The sequence below is a fragment of the Spermophilus citellus genome, assembly GCF_964194105.1.
Source record: "Spermophilus citellus genome assembly, chromosome: 2".
Lineage (NCBI taxonomy): Eukaryota > Metazoa > Chordata > Mammalia > Rodentia > Sciuridae > Spermophilus > Spermophilus citellus.
Genome location: NC_138183.1, coordinates 167,472,351 through 167,498,332, shown reverse-complemented (window position 1 = coordinate 167,498,332; position 25,982 = coordinate 167,472,351). Strand labels below are relative to the sequence as shown.

Below are 25,982 nucleotides of genomic sequence, written 5' to 3'. Positions count from 1 at the left end.
AATAGAAAGCTGGCAGAAGAAAGCTGGCAGGCTCTATGCCAACATTGTCACCTTCCCCACACTTCCTTAATTGTTTCTGTCTCTAAAAGAGTATTTACATGGAAAATATATTTAGGTAAAGGGAGTTCTTATACAAAACATTTGCAATATCAAAGGGTTAGAAGGAAACTTCCTAACCCTATACTATTAAAAATTTGAATGCTGGTTGAAAATGGAGAAAGCCTTGGTTAATTTTTGTTAGTCAACAATGGTACTATGTGCAAATGCCCTGCTAGAGAAAGAATAAAGCAGCGAACAAAATATATTCTATCCCTGCCCATATGCAAGTTAGAATTTATCCAGGAAAACAATTGTTTTTTTTTTTTTAAATCAATAGTCTTGCAAAATTGCAAAGGAGATGTGTTGATCAGATACATCTGATCCTACCTCTCCTTATCAGTTTGAAAAATTCAGAAACCTTAATTATTTCAGGGATTTCCTACGCTGTGGTCTGTAAATGGGGATAAGTGTCCCCTTGGGTGGTAACACTTACCATTAGGTAAGTGGGAACTCAGGTTCACTTCTCACCCACCCTGAATTTTAAAGCAGTATATTGGCCCTGAGTGTAAAGACTTCCTGAACAACTTGAAATAATTCATGTTAGCATTGAGAAAATTAATTATGTACTCTAATATTTGGGAATAAGATAGCCAGATAAAATATAGGAATTACATTTTTATTTGAATTTCAGCTAATAATTAATAATAATAATAATTAAAATATTTAACATTGGTATGTTCCAAATACTGCAAGGCACATTCTTTTTTATTTTTTCATTTTTGTATTAGGGATTAACCCAAAAGGTGCTTTACCACTGAGTTGTATCCCGGTTCTTTTTAGTTTTTATTTTGAGACAGTCAGTGTCTTACAGAGTTTCTGAAGCTGGCCTCAAACTTGCGATCCTCTTGCCTCCTGTGTTATAGGGATTACAGGCAGGCTGTGTTTTAATTTGCTAACTCTGGCAACCCTAATCTAGGTAACAAAAGTTTAGTGTTTTCCGAGTCACCGATTTCAACAAAACTGAGTTCCCCACTGATAACTAAGTAATGTTTTTGATTAGATGCCACTAAATGATTCCTGGGATATAAAACAGATATTCAAAATTATGAAGAATTTTGCTATAATTATTTTTCCTGGGCCTCTCTACTTATTTGAAAAGTCTTCTTCAAGACTTATGATCTATAAAAATGCAAAAAAGGAATAGAATCTGTGCTGAATCCTGTTGTATTATAGCAATGGGTAAAATTTACAAATGCACATTTGAATGACTTATTGAAAGATAAGCTGCATCCACTTTAAAATTGCATTTGTAATAAAATTTTAATTTGTCTTTAATAGCTACTAACATTTGTAATATTTTTATATTGTTTTGACCAAATTGTGTACTTACAGTAATGAATATAATGTCAATGATAACAAATTAAGAAGGAATTTTTTTGTTGGGTGTAGTAGCACACGCAGCTTTGGAGGCCAAGGCAGGAGGATTGCAAGTTCAAAGCCAGTCTCAGCAACTCATTGAGATGCTGTCTCAAAATAAAAAATAAAAAGGGCTGGGGATGTGGTTCAGTGTTAAGCATCCCTGGGTTCAATCCCTGGTATAAAAAGAGAAGAAAAAAAAATCTATGTTTACATTTTGTAGATCCTTTGCAAGGACAGCAAGTTTTACATTTTAATGTTAAGTTAAAAATGGGCAAGGGAGTTGGGCACCATGTCACACCCCTACTCAGGGGCCTAGGCAGAAAGATCCTTTGAGACCTGGAGTTCAAGGCCAGCCTGGGTAACATAGTGAGACTCCTGTCAACCCCCCACTAGCACAGACACAAAAAGGCCAGGGAAGTTTTTTTCAAAATTCTTATGGTGTAAGGGTCACAAAAATATTTCAATAATCTCAAGAGTGAGCCAGAAATGGTTTAGAAAGTCTTTAAGGCTCGAAAATGGATTGAAATCTCCATGTGACAAATGAAGTTAGTCTTTCTAATAGTTGCATATGGAGCTTTAGCTGTTAAGAACAGTCAAATCCACTTTAACCAGAAGATGTCTCAGCACAGTCCAATTTTGTGCTGAATGTGCTGTATTCCATGCCCATGGGATGATGAAGTACTGCATAACCTTTATGGTTCTGTCTTCGATTGTCTTTAATCCACCAGAAGACACAAAAATCAGATGAGCTCTCTCAATCCATTTGTTAACCTGGCATGTAATGTTCTTAGATAAAATTGCTTATGTTTATTGCTTAAACAGAGAATGTGGAGGGAAATATGGCAATGCAGTTAGACTCAAATACTTCAGGTGTCTGTGAGAATGTAAATGTAATGTCCCAGAGACTTTCTTTGTAACACAAGAGGCTAAAAGGAAGATTTTTCCCCCCTAGGTCAAGCCATCCTTTATATCACGTGACAGAAACAACGCACCTATTAAGACAATTCCAACCTTTAACTGAAAATAAACTATGAAGGAGAGTTGCATATTATCTTTTACATAATCCTATGCTTCCCCCCCACTCCCTTGGTACTGGTGGGGATTAAACACTTGGCCTCACACTTGCACAAATGCTTTTGTGTTGAGCTACATTCCCAACCCTCAAAAAAAAAAAAAAAAAAAAAAACCTCTTATTTTGAGACAGGGTCTCCCTCAATTGCCCTGGCTGGACTCCAATTTGAGATCCTCCTGCCTGAGCTTCCTGAGTAGCTGGGATTACAAACTGCAGCCACCACACCCAGCTCTTAGGCTTCCTTTATGTAGCAAAACAAAAAGTGAAAATAATTAGAAAGATTTTGCAGAGTTTCAGTTTTTTTTTTTTTTTTAATGTCGAACTTTTTGTTTAGTAGATTGGAAAAATTTAACATTTTTGTCTGTAAAGTACACGGTGGATGGAGGTTGGGAGGCAGAGGCGTTGACTTCTTCCAGTCAGGCTGACCAAGTTGTCAAGATTTCCTCTGACCCAAGAACAATGAAGCAAAGGTCTTTCAGTAAATGCCACACGGATATGTCACAGTTAAGTCAGGCATGTGGAGGGTCATGGAAATCCCCGAGTGGGTTTGCCAGGCCACTGATTAAGGGGAAGTGCGTGTGGTTATTACCGCTGGAGTTCCCCTAAGTCTTAAAAGGAAAGCACCGGCGCGCATGCAAACCACTGGGAGGACTGCAGGACGAGGGTGTGTGTGGGTGGGGGCGGGGACGTGGGGAGTCGGGGCGCGGCCTTTAAAGGCCGCACGAGACTCGAGCCCGCCCGAAACAGGCCAGGCGACTGGTGTACTGGGAAGACTTGGCTGCTCGTCGCCGGTGCGCGTCGGCCTCGGTGGCGAGGGCTGCTGTGAGTGTGCGCGTGTGCAGTGCATCCCGGCTTCCCGCGGGGGTAGGGGACGGTCTGCGGGGGCCTGGGGTCTCGGGGCTGGGCGTGGAAGACCAGAGTCCAGGGGTGGCGCGGTACCAAACACCGCCTAGAGGTCTGCTGCAGATTGGCTACGGAGCCATCCCGGACTAGCGAAAGAGCCTTTCCAGGGGAGCCCCGGCCTCTTCTCAGGCGCGCCCCAGTGGCTGCCGCGGAGACTTGGCTCTTCCGCCCCGCCCGCGAGAGGCGCCCGGGGCTGAGGATTCCAGGGGCGTCGTTGGTGGCCGGGAGACTCTTCGGGCTGTCTCCGCTGTAGTCACCCACCGTACGGTCTATCTTGCTGCTAGGTGTTCAATTTCTCTTTCACTTTTGGGGTGAGCCAGTTAAATGCTGAAGCTTTGGCATTTTGATTGGATTGCCAAGAGGTATCACCTGGTCTTTGGGAGTGCCAGATAAGATTCAAGACAGAGAGCCTAAAGCAGAGAGCTAGCACAGTAAGGACTCAATAAAATATTTAATGATCAAATGGAGGAATGTTTCCAAGTGGTAGCAGAAGGAATGCAGATTTTTTATTATTTTCCTGGTGATCAGCATAGAAATCCAATAGTGCTCTTAATCTAGTCGGTAAATCATGCAGGTATTTACCTGATGCTAAAATAACAATAATATGAACTTGCTATTTGTCACCAACATTAAATGTTGCTACCTGCTATATGCTAGGTTATCTTCTGAAGACTATATATGTATTTGTCACGTTTAATTATGACAATCTTATGAAGCAGTTATGATAACTATCTCAAATTGAAAATGAAGAAAGTAAGGTCCTGAGGACTTAATTGTTCAAAGTCACACTCCTGGTAAAAGGGTACTAATTTGTTTTGAAAATCCAAGATATCCGATTCCAAAGCCTGATAGTAAATAATCATTAAGCTGCCTTTGTAGTCATGGGTGTAAAATTGATGTTTTTAGTACCATGTAAATGTGGTTACTGTGACCATATAGGACTTAGTCAAGTTTGCTAATATTTACTTCTTCAACAAGAATATTTTGGACAAGGTCTGAGGCTTGGTAGTAGAGTGCTTGCCTCGCATGTGGAAGAACCTGGGTCCAATCCCTAGTACCACCCAAAAAAAAAAAAAAAAAAAAAAACAGAACAAAACAAACAAAAAATCCCCACCAACAAGTCAATGTCTATGTTCTATGCCAAGTTGTCTGTAGCTGTTGTGGAACCGAGGGCTGGTACAGAAATCAAACATAGTTCCCATTCTGAAGGATGTCATAGTGTAGGGGGAGAAAGAAGGAAAAGGGATATTAACTAGTGTCAGAGAGATGGGATATAACTGGTGTCAGAGAGAAGGAAATGTTCAATGTCTGAGAGGATTGGGATACCCAACAGCCCTGGGATTAGGGAGGTTGCTCATCAGAAATGGTAGAGTAAGAAGAAGAAAGTTGGGGGACCTGAGCATATCTGAGAAGGGACCACTAGAAAGGAAAGAGGAATTTCAAGAGTAGTATCAGGGAAGTCAAGGGAATAGAGCATTTTTAAGAGGAAGTGTTCTTCCCCAGAGTCAGAGGCAAAACTTTCCATTAGTTTTGGCAAGGAAGTCACTGGTGGTGTTAATATTATTTTTCAGTGATGCTGGTATAAGGAGTAAGTGGGAGGGAGTGAAGTGGAGACATTGATGGTAGATACATGTTCAATTCCTTTGTCCATGAAGGGAGGGAGAGATGAAGGGGAATTGCTAGAGTAAAAAAAAATGGGGTTTAAAGAGGATTTGTTGTTGTCATTTGTTTCCATTTGAAAGTTGAGATAGACTTCACTATGACTGTTACAAGGAAGGAAGAGAGCCAGTAGAGAGTGAGAGTTGTAGACTTGAGGGGAGATGGGATTCAGAGCTAGTGAGGCAGTAGGAGAGCATGGAATTCCACAGAGGGACAGGTCTTGCATTGAGGCAGTAAGGAGGTTGTGAGCAAGAAGGTATGGATGTGAGAATGTGAAAGACTCACTGCCCAACAATGCCCTTTTCTTTAAGAAACAGAAGGCAATAAGTGAAAATGAGAAGGGGAGAAATTTGAGGAAGGTCTTGAAGGCTTAGAAGAGTTGCATAGGACCATGGCTAAAATGAGTTCTAAGGGACAAGAATGAGTCTGAGTGATGCTGGTCCCAGATTTTGAAATATTGTGGTCCAAGAAAAAACTTATTTTGAAATGGTGAAATTCATAAAAGGCATGTGGATTAAGAGCATTGTATCATGTTCATTTTTTTTTATTTCTATAATTGTATTATGGTTATGTAAGATGTTATTTTTGGAAAAGTTGACCACAGAGAATGTGGGAACTCTGTATTATTATTTTTGTCAGTTTATAACTGTAAATTAACTTCAAAATAAGACAATTTAAAAATTAGCAAAATATTATAACCAAATTCTATGCCAGCCAAATGTAACATGTCTACTTGACACCAGCTTGAGAGCTCTGATCATTGTATGGGACTTCTTGGCCTTGGTGATGGCTAGGGAAGCACTTTTATTTTTTATTTGTTTTATTTTGTTTTTGTGGAGCTTGCACATGCTAGGCAAGTACTCGAACACTGAACTATGTCGCCAGTCCCAACTTGTATAGCATCTTGTACATGATAGGCAATTAGTAAATACTACTGTTCTATTTTAGAGAAAATACTTTAAGAAAAAATGATTATGTTACATCTATGAATTATTTGACTTTTAAAGATCTCTCTCTCTCTCTCTTAAACAGGTTTACAAAGGACACAAATTGTTTTACTACTTCTAGCTTTTTTCTAGTTTCTTCTATAAATCAAAACATCTCAAAATGGAGGCCTAAAACCCTTAAAAGGGACCCAGTCTAATCTCGGGAGGTAGTTTTGTGCATGAAATAACAAATTAATAGTTAACTGAACTTTTGGTGTAGTATCCAAAGAATGTTAATTTTTAAAAATCTAATTATATGAACTGTAACTATAATGATTTTTGAATTTGATTTGTAGAAGTAAAGAAGTTGGAAGAAATGGTTGAAGCACTCTTTTCAAAGTTGGCTAGGCAATCTCCTACTAATTGCTGTTAGAGTAGAAAAAGTACCTGTGTTTGGTCAAATTTAAAAATGAGTGACAGTTACCAGGAACCAAGAGCTGATATTTCACTATCTGCAAGATTAGAGAAATATGCAAATGAAGTATTTGACATAGACAATGACAAAGAATGTGAAAACCAAAACATTTTAATAAGTTCAACAAATTTAGAGGAAATAGGAAAGATAAACATGATAACTGATGAAGAAATTATCACGTAGAAGGCCACTGATATTTTAAAAGTCTAAATTTAAGTTTTTTCAAATAGTCTCTTATCTCTGAGAATGATGAAGATAAGAATGATGGCTAAATGGTTACATATTTTTTTCAGAAAGGAAATTTATGTAAAGACAACTTTTTTTTTTTTAAATAACAATGTGTAACAATTTTGACCATGGGAAGGCATAGTGAAGTTGGTCACAGTAACTTTTGAGGAAATAATCATTGGTAACAGTCTCTGAAGTTTCTTCTGCTACCTGGAAATCCCGTTCAAAAATAAGTCTTGAAGTCTACATTAGAAAACACCAACATCTGTGGGCTCAAAGAAACCATACCTGCCAACCACTGGTAAAAAAACAATCATAGAGATTGCTAGTATTATTGACAGAGAACCTGTTTATTAACAGCTTGTAAGTCATAATTGAAAACTTCTAATTTTTGAGGTTTCTGTGATAATTTTTAGTTTGGTTTTTGTCATGATAAATTCTGGTTCAAGGTACACTGTGAAATAATTTCTGACCCAAGACAAATTTATATGATTTGATGATTCATCTTAGCATATAGACTTGGCATTTTGTAACTTTTGATTGTTTTCAAAATTAAATCCACTATCCGAGAAAATTTGATGTAACCTGAATATAGCAATGAACTTCAATATCATTATTGGTGATTTGTGGCAGTCTCCATTTTCAGCACCTTCTATCTACCATAATTACCAAGGGTAATTGGTTCTAGCCAATTACATCATTAGAACAAAGAAATGGTAACTTTGAGTTATCTCAATGGCATGAAACTGGGTCCAAAAGACCAAATAAGCAGATACATTAGTCTCTAATGATTTATTTAAAATAGAATGTTTAATTTTTTAAAATTTCATAACATCACTAAGCAAAAATGTTCCTTATGGTCAATGAGGAAGTAATTATTATATAATAAATATTGAAAACAAGTTTTAGATGGCAGTCAATTCTGTTACTACTTAATCTTCAGAGGGGAACTTCAGATTTTTGTTCTCCTTATTAAAATGATCATAAACGGAAGAATTACTTAATTTGAGAAAGATTTGGGATAAACCATATTTCACTGAATCTAAGATGCCCTCACGTATGAGTCATACTATTATTTTATGTATGTCTAAGAAATAAAAATGTTGCTAACTAAAATATGCCATTGATTTAAACTACCTCTTTATAACAGATATCAAAGCAAGTATCTTTAATTAAATCAATGACCTATGGTAATGTAATCTTCCTGTGAGATATGAGATCGATCTTGTGCTATTTTTTTTTTGCTACCAAATTTTACAATTTCCAAACAAAACAAAACAAACATACACTGAATATTTTTGTGTGTGATGCTTATGGAGCATAGCTTTCTACCATGAAAAGAAGCTAGCATTATGAGGCAGACACTTCTGCAGGTTGGTGAAGGCCACTGCTGTACCCTGGTGGTCTGCAAAATCTGACCTAGATGTAGAGGTGCTTCCTGATAATCTAAAACACTTTATGCCTCTAGGAAGGATTTTAATTTTGTCACAGGCTACTATGTAACATCTTATTTACATTGTATGTATACAGGTTATACAAAGATGCAGTTGTAACTGTCCCTTAATATGCATCAGTGTAGAATTTAGACTCTCTCCATGCTGAAACCCTAAATGCATAGAAGAAAGAATGAAAGAATTCTCATTTTAGATGTTCCACCTAGAAGTAAAACTGATAAAATAAAAAAAAAAAAAATGCACAAAACTACCTCCCCAGAGAAAGGCTGGTCCCTTTTCCTCCTCATCCATTTCGTTATGAACATAGTAGAAAATAGCATCTTCTTATCAAATTTGATGAAGAATGCCAACTCGTTTAAAATGAAGTACGACTTTTCATGTGAACTGTATCGGATGTCCACATTTTCGACTTTCCCCTCAGGGGTTCCCGTCTCTGAAAGGAGTCTTGCTCGTGCTGGTTTCTATTACACTGGTGTGAAAGACAAGGTCAAATGCTTCTGTTGTGGCCTGATGCTGGATAACTGGAAACAAGGAGACAATCCTATCGAAAAGCATAAAAAATTGTATCCTAGCTGCAGCTTTGTTCAGAATCTAAATTCAGTTAACAATTCGAAAGCTACTTCTCAGCCTTCTTTTTCTTCTTCAGTAACAAATTCCACACATTCATTACTTCCAAGTTTGGAAAACAGTGGATATTTTACTGGCTCTTATTCAAGCTTTCTATCAAATCCTGTCAACTCCAGAGCAAATCAAGATTTTTCTGCCTTGAGGATAAATCCCTACCATTGTTCAATGAATACTGAAAAGGCCAGATTACTCACTTATCAAATGTGGCCATTGACCTTTCTGTCACCTACAGAACTAGCCAAAGCAGGCTTTTACTACATAGGGCCTGGAGACAGAGTGGCTTGCTTTGCCTGTGGTGGAAAATTGAGCAATTGGGAACCAAAGGATGATGCTATGTCGGAACACCTAAGACATTTTCCCAACTGCCCGTTTGTAGAAAATCAGTTTCAAGATACTTCAAGATACACCGTTTCTAATCTGAGCATGCAGACACATGCAGCCCGCTTTAAAACGTTCTTTAACTGGCCTTCAAGTGTTCTGGTTCATCCTGAGCAACTTGCAAGTGCAGGTTTTTATTATGTGGGTAAGGAACTTAATCTGATAATTTAAAAAGTTCAGTATGTTTTATTTTATACATTTTAGTGGGAAATTATATGTATTTATAAGTTTTGGTCTAAAATAATTTTAGGTCACAGTGATGATGTCAAATGCTTTTGCTGTGATGGTGGACTGAGGTGTTGGGAGTTGGGAGATGATCCATGGGTGGAACATGCCAAGTGGTTTCCAAGGTAATTGTTTTGAAATTCTCTTTGCAAATGCTTGTGATTATCATGAAGTGGGTTTGATGTGTTTGCCCTCCAGTCAGCTGTCTTATTATTCTTTGTTCAAAAAATATATTTGTGACTAAGTTTAGAATGGGTTATTTAGAAAAATAATTACTTAAAATGCTTTAATTGGTTTAAGACAAAGAAAAAGTAGGTTTAGGATTTTTTTATGTAAAAATTTATATATTATATTAACACAAAAAATCATAAAGCATTTAAATCATATGAAAAAGTAGTAGGAGTAAATCAAATTTGTGTTAATTATGGTAGCACCTTAATAAACAAATAATAAATAAAAGATTCACATGCAAAAAATATGAATCCTATTATAGAATATTTATAGGTTAGTTTTATCAAAACAAATTCAAGACAAAGAAATACAGTAGAATTAGTTCTCACTGGGCTAAGATTTATTTCTAAGCTTATAATCAGTGATCTAAAATGATTCTGGATTTGGGATGCTTAGGCAGCTTTTTAATAGAATAAACACACAGGGATGATAAATTTATGTTATTAAATTTCCTTTCACTTTTATAAAATTATCCTTCAAACTTTGTTTATATTTGAGGTGTGAGTACTTGATAAGAATTAAAGGACAAGAATTCGTCAGTCAAATTCAAGCCAGTTATCCCCATCTGCTTGAACAGGTAGGTAGGGAAGTTTCTTTTTTCCTTTTAAATCACTGGTTACCAACAGTTTGTTTTTAATAATTATAAAGTATATTTTAGTCAAAAGACAAAAGTTGTTTTTAAAACACATTTTTCTTTTTCATAAAACTTGATATGGTCCTAGAAAGTACTATTCTTTGCAGAAAAATAGATCCATAATTCATAACCCCCTGAAAAATAAGATTTGTTATCTTTGTTTTCAAGCATTCCTCCAATCAATTGAGGGGAAAAAATTGGCTGGAATAGTAGCATATAATAGGTTTGCTATAAAACTTTTTCTTTAGAAGATTTGAGAAAGAATGTTATTGTTCTTTCTAATCTTTCTGGGAGAGCAAATGACAACTTATATAATAGTTTGGGGGTCAAAAACTGCCTAGCTGTGGTCAACAGACTGATATAGGGTTTACTCTATCCCAAAAGATAACCCAGGAGCATAAGATCTGTTAATGAGAGGCAAACTGATTATCTCATAGATCACTGAAGAGCTTTAGCCCTTTTCCTGCCTTCAGGAAAATAGATTTTATATGTTAGTACAAACACATACAGAGAAACTCTGTTGGTTTATGGCTGAGAGAATAGCTGGTAGATGTAAATAAAATACTTCTTTTGATTTAAAAAATTATCTTGTCAGTAAACCAGTCAGCTTGTAATAAATTTTTAAAAGTAGGTCTATTGGCTCGTTTTTATTGTGATGGGCAGTATGAAGTTTATATTTAACTGATATACATTTTTTTTTCTGTAGCTGCTATCCACATCAGATACCCCAGAAGATGAAAATGCAGAGTCACCAAGTATGTATAAACATAATTACTTCATTGAGATAGACGCATTTAGTATTATTAAGATTAAAAGGTGATAATAATAATATACGTTTGTATTGATTTATCATTTACAATGCATTTTCAAATATATCATGTTGGTATTTCTCAAACTTCAGTGCATATCAGAATTACCTGGAGAACTTTAAAAACTAGTGCAGATTTCTAGTTTATGCCTTCAAACCTACTGAATTGAATCAGAGTATCTAAGGGTAGGACTTGGGTATCAGTAGTTAGTGGATTTGTTTTGTTGGTACTGAGGTTTGAATCCAGGTCCTTGAGGATGCTAAGCATATGCTCTTCCACTGAGCAATATCCACAGCCCTGGGCATCTAATTTTAGCAAAATACATACTTCTAGTCTAACCCTTATTCTTGGACCAGTATGGGAAGAGGTGTACTGTGATATTAGATTGTTCACATATGCTTTCTGTGAAATAAAGGAGAGTAGAAAAATAGTATTCCCATCCTTTAGTAAAGACCCCAAAGCTCAGAGAAGTTGAATGACTTGACCCTTACCTTAGAACTAAAAAGAGGTAGATCAAATGTTTGAACAAGTGCTTCTATTTCATTTTATAGCATAAAATAAAATAAAATAAATATACATGTATTTACTATTCTTAGGGAAGCATAGGAAGCAGGATAAGCATGACTCCTGCTCTCATGAGCTAATGATCTTATGGATAAAAACAATACACAGATAGGAGAAAGGGATTTGGTGGGGAAAATAAAGTGTGATATGAGAGTGCCTGAGAGAACTAGAGGATCAGAAAAGGCTTTCTGGAGGAAATACTCATCTTGTCAGAGAACTCAAGGAAAAAGGAGTCAACCAGGTGACAAAGGGAAGAAAAGGACATTCTAGACATAGGGAACACCATATGAAAGGCCTGTGTGAGATAGAACAAGCTCATTTGAAGAACTGAACAAAATTCTATATGGTCAGAAGTAGGAGTTGCAAACAGATGAATACATGAAGCAGGCTGGCGTAAGGGGTCAGCACTGCAGACAGAATTTGACCCAAGACCTATCAGTTTGTCACTTCTATCCTAGAGAGCAAAATGCAAATAATTGACAAGTGATGAAGCTGAAGAGGTAAACAGGGTACAGATTGTATGTGCGCTTATAAGCTACAATGGAATTGTTGATGGGATTTAAGGAGTATAGCAAATCAGATTTCCATTTTTTTTTAAATCACTCTGGTTGTGGCATTGAGAATGGAATGGAAGGGAACAATATTGTAGGAAGCCACTGCAGTAACAAAAGTGAGTGACGACAAAGATCCCTTTTGAAAATATGTATTTGATTTAGAAAGCTCATTTGTTAATCCAACACAGGGAAAAGGGAATCTCAATTCTTTGATCTCTGACATTCTGTTTCCTTCTCCTTCTTTTATATGTATATGGTATGACAGATAGCAAATGTTTTGTATCTAAATACAATCTTCTATATTCTTATTTTGGTAACTGAACATATATATCATTTTAAATTTAACGAAGTTTGTATAAAATAGTGCCTCTACATTTTCTAGTGTTTTAGGTTTGTAATATTTTAATAACTTTCAATTTTAAAGCATACAGACTATCCTAATGTGTGTTAAATTCTTTGTTCCACATAGTTGTTCATTTTGGACCTGGAGAAAACCATTCAGAAGATGCTGTCATGATGAATACACCTGTGGTTAAAGCTGCTTTGGAAATGGGCTTCAGTAGAAACCTGGTAAAACAGACAGTTCAGAGTAAAATCCTAACCGCTGGAGAGAATTATAAAACCATCAGTGATCTTGTATTAGATTTGCTTAATGCAGAAGATGAAATAAGGGAAGAGGCAAAAGAAAGAGCAACTGAGGAAAAAGAATCAGGTATGTATTTTTTTTAGTATAGTCTCTCTTTCCATAAGAATGTGATATCACTCTATGTATCTTACTGAAAATATACTAATTGATCAGTCAACCCAGTCATATTTTTTGTATGTTTAGTATTCTGAATTCAAATTCTGAAAAAAATTTTTTCACACTAAGATATATAGGAATTGCTGCTTACCTTGAAAATGTGTACGTTAAGAGGAAATATTTTTTTCCTTCTTTCCCTTATTTCATATTTTACTCTGAATAGTTAACTTTGTTTTTTTTTTGAGAATTTTAATATTTATTTTTTAGTATTTGGTGGACACAACATCTTTGTTTGTATGTGGTGCTGAGGATCGAACCCGGGCCGCACGCATGCCAGGCGAGCGTGCTACTACTTGAGCCACATCCCCAGCCCCTGAACAGTTAACTTTGAATGTAATTATTCATGGCACATTTTTAATCACTGGATAGTTGCTCGCTCCCCTTTTCTGTAAATCAGGGTGGGATAAGGGGCAATTATTAATTTTAATATTAGCATAACAGTATGTCTCATCCTGTGACTAAAAATGAATACACAAATTGTCATTAAGTGTCCTACTTGCCCATACAAGAACTGAGTTCCCTTCCAATGACTTTTATTTAGGCAAGTCCTAGGGTACTGTTTCACATTCATTCAGGCAAGCTACCATGTCCTCCCATGCTAGCTAGCCTGTTAGCTACTCTGTTCTCTATTGCTCTGCCCAGAAACTGTCTCCCTCTGGGGGACACACTGCATCTGGTTGCAACTTCTGTTATCATTCTGACATAGACAAAGAGAAATGCTGATCTCTCTTGCTGCTCTTTCCCAAGCTTGGACCAGACCCTGTCTCTTCAACACAGTTGAAGATAATAGACTGCCACTCTTAACAATCTCTTACTGGAGATTTAGGAACAGGAGGAAGAAATTATATCTCAGATGGCAATTTACAACTGGAAATAGATGTGGCCTCATTCTCATAAATCTCTCTACCTAGTGTCTGGTCCATCAATGTGTAGCTCTAGCCAGTTTACACAAAAAACTAGGAAAGTTGCGAACATGGTTTCCTTTATCAAAGATAAGGGCTCCAAATATTCAATACTCAGAGAGAGCAAAAAGCTTGCACTTGTCTTTGTTCACAGCCATTTGAGATCTATTTCTTTCCAGGATGATTGACAGAGTGTCCATCCCATTTAAGGATGAACCTATTCCACCCATGAAGATAAATATGTCTTTTGCCCAATTCAGACAAATGTATCTGAACATAGTAATACAGCATCACACATTTATCAAGGTGTGAATTACTTAGTCTACACACCACAAGTACAGCAGGAACATAATCCAAGTCAATATCTGTCCTGCCTAGTCAAGTTCTTCGCTTTTCATTGTGAAGTGGACATTAGGCAAGTGTGTTTTTTCTGTAGTCATCTCAGTTTTTTTTGTTTGTTTTTGATACTGGGGATTGAACACCTGGGGTTCAGACTTCTAAATCACTGGGATTATGGGCTAGTACCACCATGTCCAGCTGTCATCTGAGTCTTAATCACTGGTCATCACTCAACAATTGCCCCCAAATCTTCACATTTGTTTAGAAACCCAATGATGTCTAAAATCATCCACCTGTAAAAATGCTTATATTTCTTCCAAATAAAATTAACAAAGTCTCCAGAGATGACTCCAGATTGACAATGTACCATGATTTACATTGTCAAAAGGAGCTCTTAATGTCACCCTTCTATGTCTACTACTTAGCAGGCTGTCTGCACATAGCCTGTGCTCAAGAAAAAAATTTTTTGAATGAGTTAAGGAAAATACTTGAATTTAGGTTATTGATTATATTATACTATTCCAAGAACAGTGGCAATTAATTTCTTAACAGATACATAAATAAAGAGGCAATTTAGGAAATTTTTTCTCAGAAAAAATAATGTTTCAAAGATATAGTCAAGTCTTCGCTTGTTCCAAATGTATATTCAAGCCATAATACAGTCTACGACTTTGAAATAAGAACTTTTCCCAAATACTAGCAATAAAATTTTAGAAATCTTAGGAATTTCAAAGAGGCTTGGGGTATTTCTCAATGGTAGAATGTTCGGGTAGACTGCTTGCCTAGCATGCACAAGGCCATGGATTCAATTATCAGCACCAAGAAAGAAAAAAAGTAGTTCAGAGAGTTTATTAGGCTAAGCAAACTGTTATTAGAAAAATAAATGTTATTTTGAAAAGTTAATGTACTTCAACACCAAGTATAAGTTATATTTTATTTTCTAATATATTATTACTTGTCTAATATAGATAATTTAATGGTATAGTTTGTTCTGAATCTTCTATACCTCTATTACTTTTTTTTATTCCTACTCTTTAAATTACTAAGGCTATTTTTAAAATTTCTTCAATAGTTATTTATAAAGTATCTTTGTAAATATACTATTCTAGTTTCTGGTCCTTTTCTCATTTATTCTCAAAGCTTCAGTTATATTGAGAATGTATATCTTCAGCCTTGACTTTTTTACTAAGTATCACTTCTTATTCTTTTTGAGATGGTTGTATTTATGTGTCCATATTAAGTCAATATGTCTTAAACCTCACAATCATCTGTCCTAAAATAATTATTCTTCAGACACCCAGCTTCTACCATTAGTTATTTTATAAACAGCTTTATAGTAGAAAAATAAATAAATTTTAAAAAGAAATAGCTTTATTGGTTATGGTAAAGTAAATAATAAGCTTAGGTTCTTAGTTCAAAGAGATGATAAAATCACAGTTTTTTTTTTCAGTACTGGGGGTTGATCTAGGGGTGCTCTACCACTGAACTACATCTCCAGCCCTTTTTATTTTTCTTATTTTAATACAAAGTCTTACAAGTAGTTGCCCAGGCTAACCTTGAACTTTTGATCCTCCTGCCTCAGCCTCCAGGGTAGCTGGGATTACAGGTGTGCCTCACCGTACCTGGCAAATTGCAGTTTCAATCTACATAGTTTTTTTTTAACCAATAAATTCAAATTTAGATCTTGAAGGAAAATAAGATGATTGTATAAGGTCAATAGAAGGCAGTCATTGACAAAGAGGATTTACTCTTCAAAATGCTGTGAGTTTTTTCCTCATTATACAATATTTAGGTAATGGCCATATGTCTGATTTGAGAAAATAATTAAAATTTCCACTTAAAAATGAAAATTTAAAGAAATTTTATGAAATAATAAACATTTTAAAAAATTGCTTTAATTCATTTGATTTTCCGTTTCCCCAGTTTGGCTAAATTGAATTAAAATTTTAATCTTATCGAGTTAACAGCTTAGCTGGATCACAGAATGACTGAAAGCACAAATCATGATGCCACCCTGTCTCAGTTTGACTTTGCTAGTTATGTGTCCTTTGGCAACTTATTTGCCTCTTCGTGGCTTTGTTTTCTCATCTGTTAAACGAAGGAATTAGTACTTAACTTCAAATGGCTATTGCTTTCATATCTGCTCCCAGATGCAGCTGTTAATTAAGGAAATATGGGACAAGAGTGATGGAGAATGAGGAAAAGACAAATAGACACACATAGAGAGAAAACAGTGGGGCTAGGTGGACAGCCAAACTCTGATGCAGAGTTTGACTAACCCTGAACTAACTCAGCATGTTTATTGTATAGGTTTCATCAAAAGGTTATTTGTGGGAAAGTTTTAGCAAAACATTCAATCTGAAGGATGCAGGACTGGGGAGACATTAGGGTCATCTTGTTTTGCTCAGAATTCTCTATTCCTGGGAGTTGGTGTCTGAATTCAAGACCTCTGCTGATAACTCTGAGCCTTTGGTGATACCAGAGTTTCTTCAGGCTGGTATCACCATAGCAACAGAGCCATCTTGACTTACACTTTTGCACAGGCAGTTCCCAGTGCAACACAGCCACAAGAAAGTTGGAGCATGATTCATATAACTGTTCTCCACAGGCTATTATGAGGATGAAATGGGGTAACATGTGGGGTACCTAATGCAGTGCTCAGTGTCATTTCTCATAATCAGCGTTATCATCAGGCACAAGCAGCAGATACCCCAACCCTAGCAATCAATATCAAAGCCTTACTAATGGTAAATTGAAGATGGTTTTCATTGACTTGTATATATAAGTGTGGAAGAAAGTTTCTGAGCAGAGTTTGAACATCTTTGTGTTTGTTTTCTTTTTTATAAAGGAGATCTATTATTAATTCGGAAGAATAGAATGGCACTTTTCCAACATCTGACTTGTGTAATTCCAATTCTGGATAGCCTACTAATTGCCAGAGTGATTAATGAACAAGAGCATGATGTAATTAAGCAGAAAACACAGACTTCTTTACAAGCAAGAGAACTGATTGACACCATTTTAGTAAAAGGAAATACCGCAGCCACTGTATTCAAAAACTCTCTACAAGAAACTGACCCTATGTTATACAAGCATTTATTTGGTGAGTGCAAGAAAATTATTTTTGGGAAGTTCCTAGGTCAGTTCCAAAATACTCTCAAACAATTGGTGATTATCGAAAAGAATTCAACCTAATTTATTAAACTGCACAGAAAGATTAAAGACTTTTGTTGCCTTGACATTATGAGTGTTTGGCCAAAGTCTAAACTACTAGTTTGAAAAATATATTCTTATTTGTCATAATAATATTTTTTCTTTCTTTTATTCCTTTAGTGCAACAGGACATAAGGTGTATTCGCACAGAAGATACTTCAGGTAATAATATTAACACTTTAAGCTGCTAGAAAACATTGTCTTTATTTTCTTGTTTTTTTCTAAAGGAGGAGAAGCAAATTGCCTCTTATTATTATTTTTTTCCCTTTTTCTCAGATCTACCAATGGAAGAACAATTGCGGAGACTACAAGAAGAAAGAACATGTAAAGTGTGCATGGACAAAGAAGTGTCCATAGTGTTCATTCCTTGTGGTCATCTAGTAGTATGCAAAGATTGTGCCCCTTCTCTAAGAAAATGTCCGATTTGTAGGGGTACCATCAAGGGTACAGTTCGTACATTTCTTTCATGAAGAAGGTCCAAAACTTTTGTCTAAACTCTGGAATTAAGGGATTAAGTATATTATGATTTTAACTTTTACATTCATTTGCTTTCCTTAAATTTATTTATTTATTTGCAACTTGAAAAATTTTGTTTTATATAAATATGTTTATGTAAATATATATCTAAAATACACAAACAATAACAAGAGAATGATGGGCTTTTGTTCATGGAAACAAAAAATAGGAATAGCACTACAAACATAATAATAAAGTTTCAGCATCATTGAAATTATAAATGAAGTAAGATTTAAGATATATATTTGTCAAATGACTTTTTTTACGGACATGGCATTTTTGCAAATAATTTTGTGAGGAACAATTTAATAAAGCAATGAAAATTACTCTTATTCTTGGTATCTTGATTTCTATGATATTGGATAGTTCAGTCACTCCAGATTCTTTCTGTACCTCTTTAAGGCCTTTTGAATGTTGGACTGAGGTCTAGTTCCCTTCTGGAAAGATGCTTCTTCATTTATACTTGTAGAGCACAGTATAAATGTGCTTTTTTTTTTCTGTAGGATATTATGGGATGCTTTAGACAAAAGTCAAGCAGTCCCCTCAGTAAGTTTGTTTTTTCACTTGCTTATTCATTCACCTAGGAAGTCATGTGTGCCAGTCCTACCCACTGGGGGAAGCCTTTTTTTTTTTTTTTTTTGGCACTGAGGATTGAACCCAGGGCTGCTTAACCACTGAGCCATATCCACAGCCCTTTTTATATATTTTATTTAGAGACAGGGTCTCACTGATTTACGAAGTTCCTCGATAAGTTGCTGAGGCTGGCTTTAAACTCATGATCCTCCTGCTTCAGCCTCCCAAGCTGATGGGATTACAGGCATGCACCACCGCACCTGGCCCTATGTTTTTATTCATACCACTCAAGTATTAATTCCAGGAACTTAGAAAGTGGACTGACTAGCAACCCTTATGACCAACAGCTTGTTCCTGGAAGTAAACTGTTCTGTATTTTCAGTGCAGCAAAATTTCCTTCTCTTACTTTTTTTGGTACTCAACATGTCCAACTCATAATTCTCTATCCTTTGTTTCCTACAGGGATTTAAAACCAGAAATAAAACTGTAATAGGGAATAAAAGCCAGGCAAAGGCTTTTTAAACTAGTTCTAGAGATCTGCTAGAAAGATTGGGAACTATGCAAGGGGAAGGAGGGAAGAATCCATCTCTTCATTCTGATGCTGGATGACCATTTCCTTGGGATAAAACCAATCTACCTCTGCTAAAAGGCTCTGCTGGCTAGCTACACTATAACCAGTGACCTCCTGGCATACTAGGATTCATTAATTGTAATATTGCTTGGATGAGTTGTTACTTAGCTATAGGATAAATATTTAGACACTAGACCTTTTTTTGGTAACCTCTAGTTTGGTATGGTTTTTATTTGGCATACTACAGTTAATATTTGAACTTATCTTGCCACATCCATGTAAAACTTTTGTTCATTTCTCATTTTTTATAATAAATAGCAGAAATAACCAACTTATTTATTCAAATGTTATTTCTCTATTAGTTAAATTAAAAATATGTTCTGAAAAAATTATTTTAGATTATAAAAATGGTAACTCCATTTGCTGACCATATGTCAGGCCATATTTTGGGGTGCTTAAGTGTTAATCCCTTTGACTGCTTCCAGCTCCACTCCCCACTCAACCAGTCTTCAGTGGCCATAATTGGGTGGATTACTTACACAACATACACTGTATAATAAGTATTATAATAAGTATTATAATTATATAACTGTATAATAGGTATTATAATTCAGAACTTTGCAGTGGGTTTAGTTTCATAATTAGGAAATATCAGGTAGCTTCTACCTTTTTTATTAATCCCCTTATATTGCTTGATGCAATTGCCTATTAAGTTCTTTTGTGGTTACAGGACATGTAACCATCTCCTTTCCATGAAGGTGCTATCCTTTGGTTTTGTGAACATCAGAGTGGACAGTGTAAATATGTACTAAGTACATTGCAGGCAAAGCAGACAGGTGTGATGTTTAAGAAATTTATTATTTCAGCAGCAACACTAATACTCTTGAAACAGAATATCAGTGGATTTGCATTTCTTTCTACCCCCTACACCTCTAATCAAGGAGATTTTGGTGAAGTCTAATTTCCAGAGTTTATACCATACAAATAATTGGCATTTTTTCTACAAAACTGCTCCCCACCAGATTATCATGACCCTGCCGAATCTTCAGCCTCATTTCCTCCACTTTCCCCACTGCTTACTATTTTCCAGTCACCTTTCTTCAACATGGCAAAGTGCTTTTTGTTTCAGGGTCTTTGTTTAGGGATGGAAAAGGGAGTCATCATTTTCCTGCTCATCCATAAGGGTCATTACCAACATTCCCTAAAACAATAGGTCAATAAGAAAACCAAGACAAATTTATTTTATCATAATTTTACACAACATAGAGGTCCTCAGGTTGAAGACGCCAAAGATTTAGGGTGAACAGTCTGTTTTCATGCTTAGGTTCTGTGAAGCAGGGACAGCTGTGTAGGAATATGATTGGACAAAAGGGTCTGAGCGAATGGGAAACCCAGCAAGGCCAGTCTATTCAGAATCCTATTGGCCCCTTGGTTGGGTATGGGCAGGGCCGCTGTGGAATGAGGGTCCTAATTTCTTTATGACTACATTTAACACAGAAAGGCAAGGGAAGTTTGGAGTAATCTAGTTTTTATGGCTGGATTTGGAGGAAAGGGGTACTTGTTTCTATGACCCACTTTGGGGAAGAGGAATTCTGTTTTCTATGATTCACTTTAAGGGAGAATGAGGGAAACAAGATCAGGAGGTCAGAGGAAAACTTTGCTTCTAAATCCTTAATTTTGCATATAATTTTCTGAGCAACAACAAGTACTCTTCATTTCATTTACCCTTTCCTTGGCAAATTCCTACTCATTTTCCAGCCTCAGCCTAGAAGCAACTTCTTAGAGGCTTTCTCTCACTTCCCCTTTTTCTAAATTATATCCTTTTGGTTATGTCTCTAATAGACTCTTGTTTTTTTTTTTTATAACACGTATCTCAACTTGTATTTATACATTTATTGTTTAGAGCCATGTTCTATTGTCTACATTTCTATAAGGACAAGACCCATGTATTTTGTTCGCCACTGTATACCCAGTACTTAGCAAAGAATCTGACAAAACAATCCCTTATTGAATAAATGAATGAATGAACAACTTCCTGAATGCAGCTGAGATGTGAGGGGGATTTACTTTTTCTTTTTCTTTTTTTTTTTGTACTGGGAATTGAACCCAGGGGTGCTTTCCACTAAGCCACATCTCAGCCTTTCTATTTTTTTGAGACTGGGTCTCCCTAAGTTGCTGAGGATCTTTCGAAGTTGCTGGGCTGGCCTTGAACTTGTGATGCTTCTGCCTCAGTCTCCAGAGATGCTGATTACAGATGTGGGCCACTACACCTGGCTAGGGGGGTGGATTTCTTCTTCCTTAAATGCAACTGTTGGTAAGTACTAAGGTCTACTCATTGATAGAGAATCATAAGTCAAATTCTGTGCTTCTTTTTTAAAATATTTTTTATTTTTTAGTTTTAGATGGACACAATATCTTCATTTTATTTATTTATTTTTAATGTGGTGCTGAGGATCGAACCCAGTGCCTCATGCATGCTAGGCGAGCATGCTATCACTTGAGCCACATCCCGAGCCCCCAAATTCTGTACTTCTTTACATATCAAAAGGAATCTTTAGAAGGGAAAGATCAGTGTAGTTAAAAGGATTTGTGTAAGAAGTGGAATTTAGAACATTTTTCTCAATGATGAAACATGGCATTTCAACTCAGGAAAGAGCACAAGAAAAGACAGACACATAGCTGGGTGCAATGGCGAGGCCTGTAATCTCAGGGACTGGAAGGGTGAGGCAGGAGGACTGCAAGTTTGAGGCAAGCCTCAGCAACTTACAGACCCTCTCTCATAATTAGAAAAAAAAAATAAAAAGGACTGGGGATAAGGAGATATAGATCAGTGGTAAAAGGTTAGGGATGTGGCTCAGTGGTTAAGTGCCCCTGGGTTCAATCCCAGGTATGAATAAAATAAATAAATATACAATAGATGCATAGGAAGGGTTTTGATCTCATTCATGATAGAGCAATAAAATTAAAACTACAGTAAGGGACTGGGGTTATGGTTCAGTGGTACAGCGTTTGCCTCACATGTGCCATCCTCAGCACCATATTTTAAAAAAATAAAGCTATTGTGCCTATCTACAACTAAAAAATATTTTAAGAACAAAACTACAGTGGACACTATTTCTTATCTAACAGTTGGCAACAATTCAAAAGTTGACAATGTCCTTCCCTAATGAAGTTATGGGGAAAACATGCATTCCCATTACATTGCCAGTCCGATTGCAAAATGTCAACATTCCCACAGATAAGCATTTAGCTATATCCAGCAAAATTACATATGAACTGACATTTGAATTAGTAATCCAACTTTTGGAAATATATCCTAAAATAAGATACATGTCCATGATCCTTCATTACAACACTATTAGTAATAGCAAGAATGGAAACCATCCAGATGTCCATCAGTAAGAAAGCCGTTGAATATACTATGGTACTAGTTTTGTCTCAGACCAGGGAAAACTTCTTCAAGTTGGCTCCTGAGTCTTTGACATTACCCAAGTAGTCTTAAGATTGCTTTTTGGTGGGAAGGAGAGGTTGAGAGCTCAAGGGACTTTCAGTGGGGTGAATGCCCTCCTCTGGGGTTTCTAGCTACAAAGATTGTGCTGGCTTATGTACAGATTGGTGCAGAACTTGTTCTTTCAGACCAGGAGCCTGACACTGAGGGCAGCCAGTGTGAATTCTCATTTATGGTGGTCCACTTGTGAGGAGTAGAAAGTTTGGTGGTCCATTTTCAGAATACTATATTTAGCTTTAATTGAGATATGAGATCCAATTGTAGCTGTTTTAACTATAGTCCTTCCCTTAGCCTGCCTCAATTCTAAAATTAGCTAATCATGAAGATTATACCTCCATTTCCTCCTATCAAGGCAGAGAAAGCTCTGCATAAGGTATAAAAACAGGTGAACTGCCTGCCCAGATGTGCTTGCCAGCCAGGTTTGGTAGCTCACACATGTTTGATCTCCATGGGCACCTAAGTATTTCTAAAACACAGGAGGGAGGAAGTTGCCTGGCCAGAGGTTTGCTTCATGACCACTACAACACCTTTGCTGCCGGCCGCCACTCCACCCTCGTAAGACTTGTGATGAGTCAGGGGTGGAAGGAGTGGTGACCCTTCAAGTTATTGGGCTTAGTGCTGTGCGTTTGCTTATTCCTCGATTACCGACTGCAGCTGTGTTCTACAAGACAGTCCATGGCAGATGCACAATATGGCTATGTCTTCTTTCCCTGCTGCTGCGACCAAGACAGAAAGAGGCCTTCAACTGCATTTTGAATCAAATTGTTCAAGTTAAACATATTATGGTGCTTCAAACTGATGAAATACTAAGCACAAAGTAGAAATATTTACATCTACTAGTACTGAATGATTTCCAGAATTTGAGAAAGGTAGAGAGAAGTATGCTATTTATCTAAGAAAAAAGGATATGCAAATATACATGTTGTATTTATAAAGTAAATACATGAATCATAAAAAGTGTTTTAAGTTATTACTTCCAGGCAGGAAGGGAAGAGAAGGGAAAATAAGGATTTTTTAGAGTAAAGAAAGGGAGTTACGGATGTATGAAAAGGTTTAGGGACTGGGGGTGTCAATCAGTGTTAGAGGGTGTGCTTATCATGTCTAAGGTCCTGGGATCAGTCCCCAGAACTTAAAAAAAAAAAGAGGGGGCTAAATAAAACCTTGAATTCCTAAATTTGAATTGGAAGTATCAGTATGAATTAATGATGCATTTTGTTAAAAAAAACAAACCAATATAACCTATTTCTGTCCAAAGACATGTATAGAAACCACAGAACTCCTTAACAGTATGACACAGGTTATGGTCTTTAAGATTTGCTGCCAAAGGAAACAAAGTGCTATAGGTAAATGGCTTATGAGGGGAATGAGGTAAGAAATGTACAAAATGAGCCTGGAAAGCAATAAAAAGACTACTAGAGTTGTGTCAAAGACTCAGGAGCCAACCTGAATCAGCCCCTACTGACCTAACATGAAACAATTTGGGTACCAATAGTAAAAATAAGTGTAATGGATTACATTGGATTCATAATGATAGCTACTCATTTGTAAGAGTTTTTGTCTAGCAGGAATGTTTTTAAAGTAGTATAAGATAATGATCTAATTTTATTTTCCACTAGAATAGCCTACTAGTCATCACTAATATGTAATACAGTGTCATTCTTTACTCTAAAAAATCAGACTACTATGTACATATATATGAGTCTCTTTTTTTTTTTTTTTGGTTCTTTACCTGCTTCCTTGTACATTTAAAAATATAAGTGCCTTAATTACTATGGCTTTATTATATAACATCTTTTTATTTTTAATTTTTTTAGTTGTAGATGGATGCAATACCTTTATTTTATTCATTTATTTCTATGTAGTGCTGGAAATTTAACCCAGTACCTCACATATGCTAGGCAAACACTTTACCACTGAGCCACAACCCCAGCCCTATAACTTACCTTGTAGAATGTCTTTTCAATCCTATTTTTCTTCAAAATTGTCTTGAATTCTCTAAATAGTTTTTCTATATAAATATGAAATATGTTAGGATAGCAACCTCAGAAAACATATATAGCCTATTTAAAAAAAATTACCAGCTATGCTATATTGGCAATATGGGAAACAAATGTATTGAATAAATATGTAACTAAATGAAAAACTAGACTCCATGGACATATAAAAGTAATATATATGTAACAGCATATATGTAATACATATAAAAGTAAGAGCACAAATAACAGTGATATTTATTATACCTGAATGATATTACATATTTTTTTGAGGGGATATCTAAGGCTTTTGAGTTTTTGAAATGCAACATCTCCCCTATTATAGTATATTCATTATTTTACTTTTTTGGTCTGACAAGAACTGAAAAAAGAGAATTAGTCTCAAATTCAGAATGAACAATTCTTGCTATCTATATTTTCCCATATATGTTACAAATGCACTGTAACTTTCCAAGACAAATAGTGACCTGAACTAAATATTGAATCACTATCAAGACTCATGTACATTTTTTGAAGTTTTTGGTCATTGGGGATTATGGCATTTCTTTTCTCTGAATCACGGACTGTCAGAAATACTTTTCTTTTCCTATTAACATCGGAACAGAAGATGTCCTATTCTACGACTGACTGGGGTAGAAATGACACAGACCAGAAATGGGAAATGGTTCAGGGTCCTGGAATTCCCCTGGCTGTCTAATCAAGTGGCTTTTGAAATGTTTGCCCCCTGGGCTTCGCAAGGGAAAAGAAAGCATCTCATTTTATTGACATAGACTGCCTCGCAGAAATTAAAATATTGAAAAAGGCGTCCCCTACAATACAACAAACATTGCATGCCATTGGGTTGGCACACTGCTAGAAAAGGGTAAGACAAAAGGTTAAGCCAAGGTTAGGTTTTTTTTTTTTTTTTTCACCTACTATTTTCTGTCACTTAACTATTTAAAAGGGGTTTTGATAATGGCTTCTTCTGTGGTTCCATGAGTGTATATACACCATTTTATCCAAATATTCGAAAAATGTTGAGTGTGAGGCCTATTTCATGTTGCTAGAGATTAGTTTTGAAAATAAAGACACTTTTCACATAATACAGAAAACCAAAACTTTAAAAGTAAACAAAATGTGATCAATGATAAAATGCACCAAGTCTAAATTAATCTGCTGCTGCTGTCATTTTCAACTTACACAGGCGGATGCGGCAAGCTGATGCTACGTAGATGCACTGAGCTCAGAAAAACGGTTCGAATAATTTACTTTATTGAAAAAAAAAAAAAAAGGGAAAAAATTCACTAAGACGGATTCATCCGTCACCTTAGACCAAAGGAGGCTTCACACCTTGGCAGTTTTGCCCGGGGCTGGATCCTAACCCAGGC

At 36.1% G+C, this 25,982-nt stretch overlaps 1 protein-coding gene and 1 long non-coding RNA gene across 2 annotated transcripts; both read left to right on the top strand.

Annotated features, from left to right (window-relative positions):
• Nucleotides 1-3,202: 3,202 nt before the first annotated feature.
• Nucleotides 3,203-6,816, top strand: LOC308642608. The gene is made up of 2 exons (XR_014020591.1): nt 3,203-3,352; nt 6,125-6,816. It is a non-coding gene; the product is annotated as an uncharacterized lncRNA (long non-coding RNA).
• A 1,052-nt stretch (nt 6,817-7,868) lies between these two features.
• Nucleotides 7,869-18,797, top strand: BIRC3 (baculoviral IAP repeat containing 3). Its single transcript, XM_081274419.1, has 8 exons — nt 7,869-9,325; nt 9,431-9,530; nt 10,135-10,213; nt 10,977-11,025; nt 12,667-12,909; nt 17,089-17,343; nt 17,574-17,615; nt 17,730-18,797. Exons 1-8 carry the CDS (start codon nt 8,332-8,334, stop codon nt 17,921-17,923), a joined length of 1,956 nt encoding a protein of 651 aa, XP_081130545.1. The 5' UTR covers nt 7,869-8,331; the 3' UTR covers nt 17,924-18,797.
• The last annotated feature ends 7,185 nt before the right edge of the window (nt 18,798-25,982 follow it).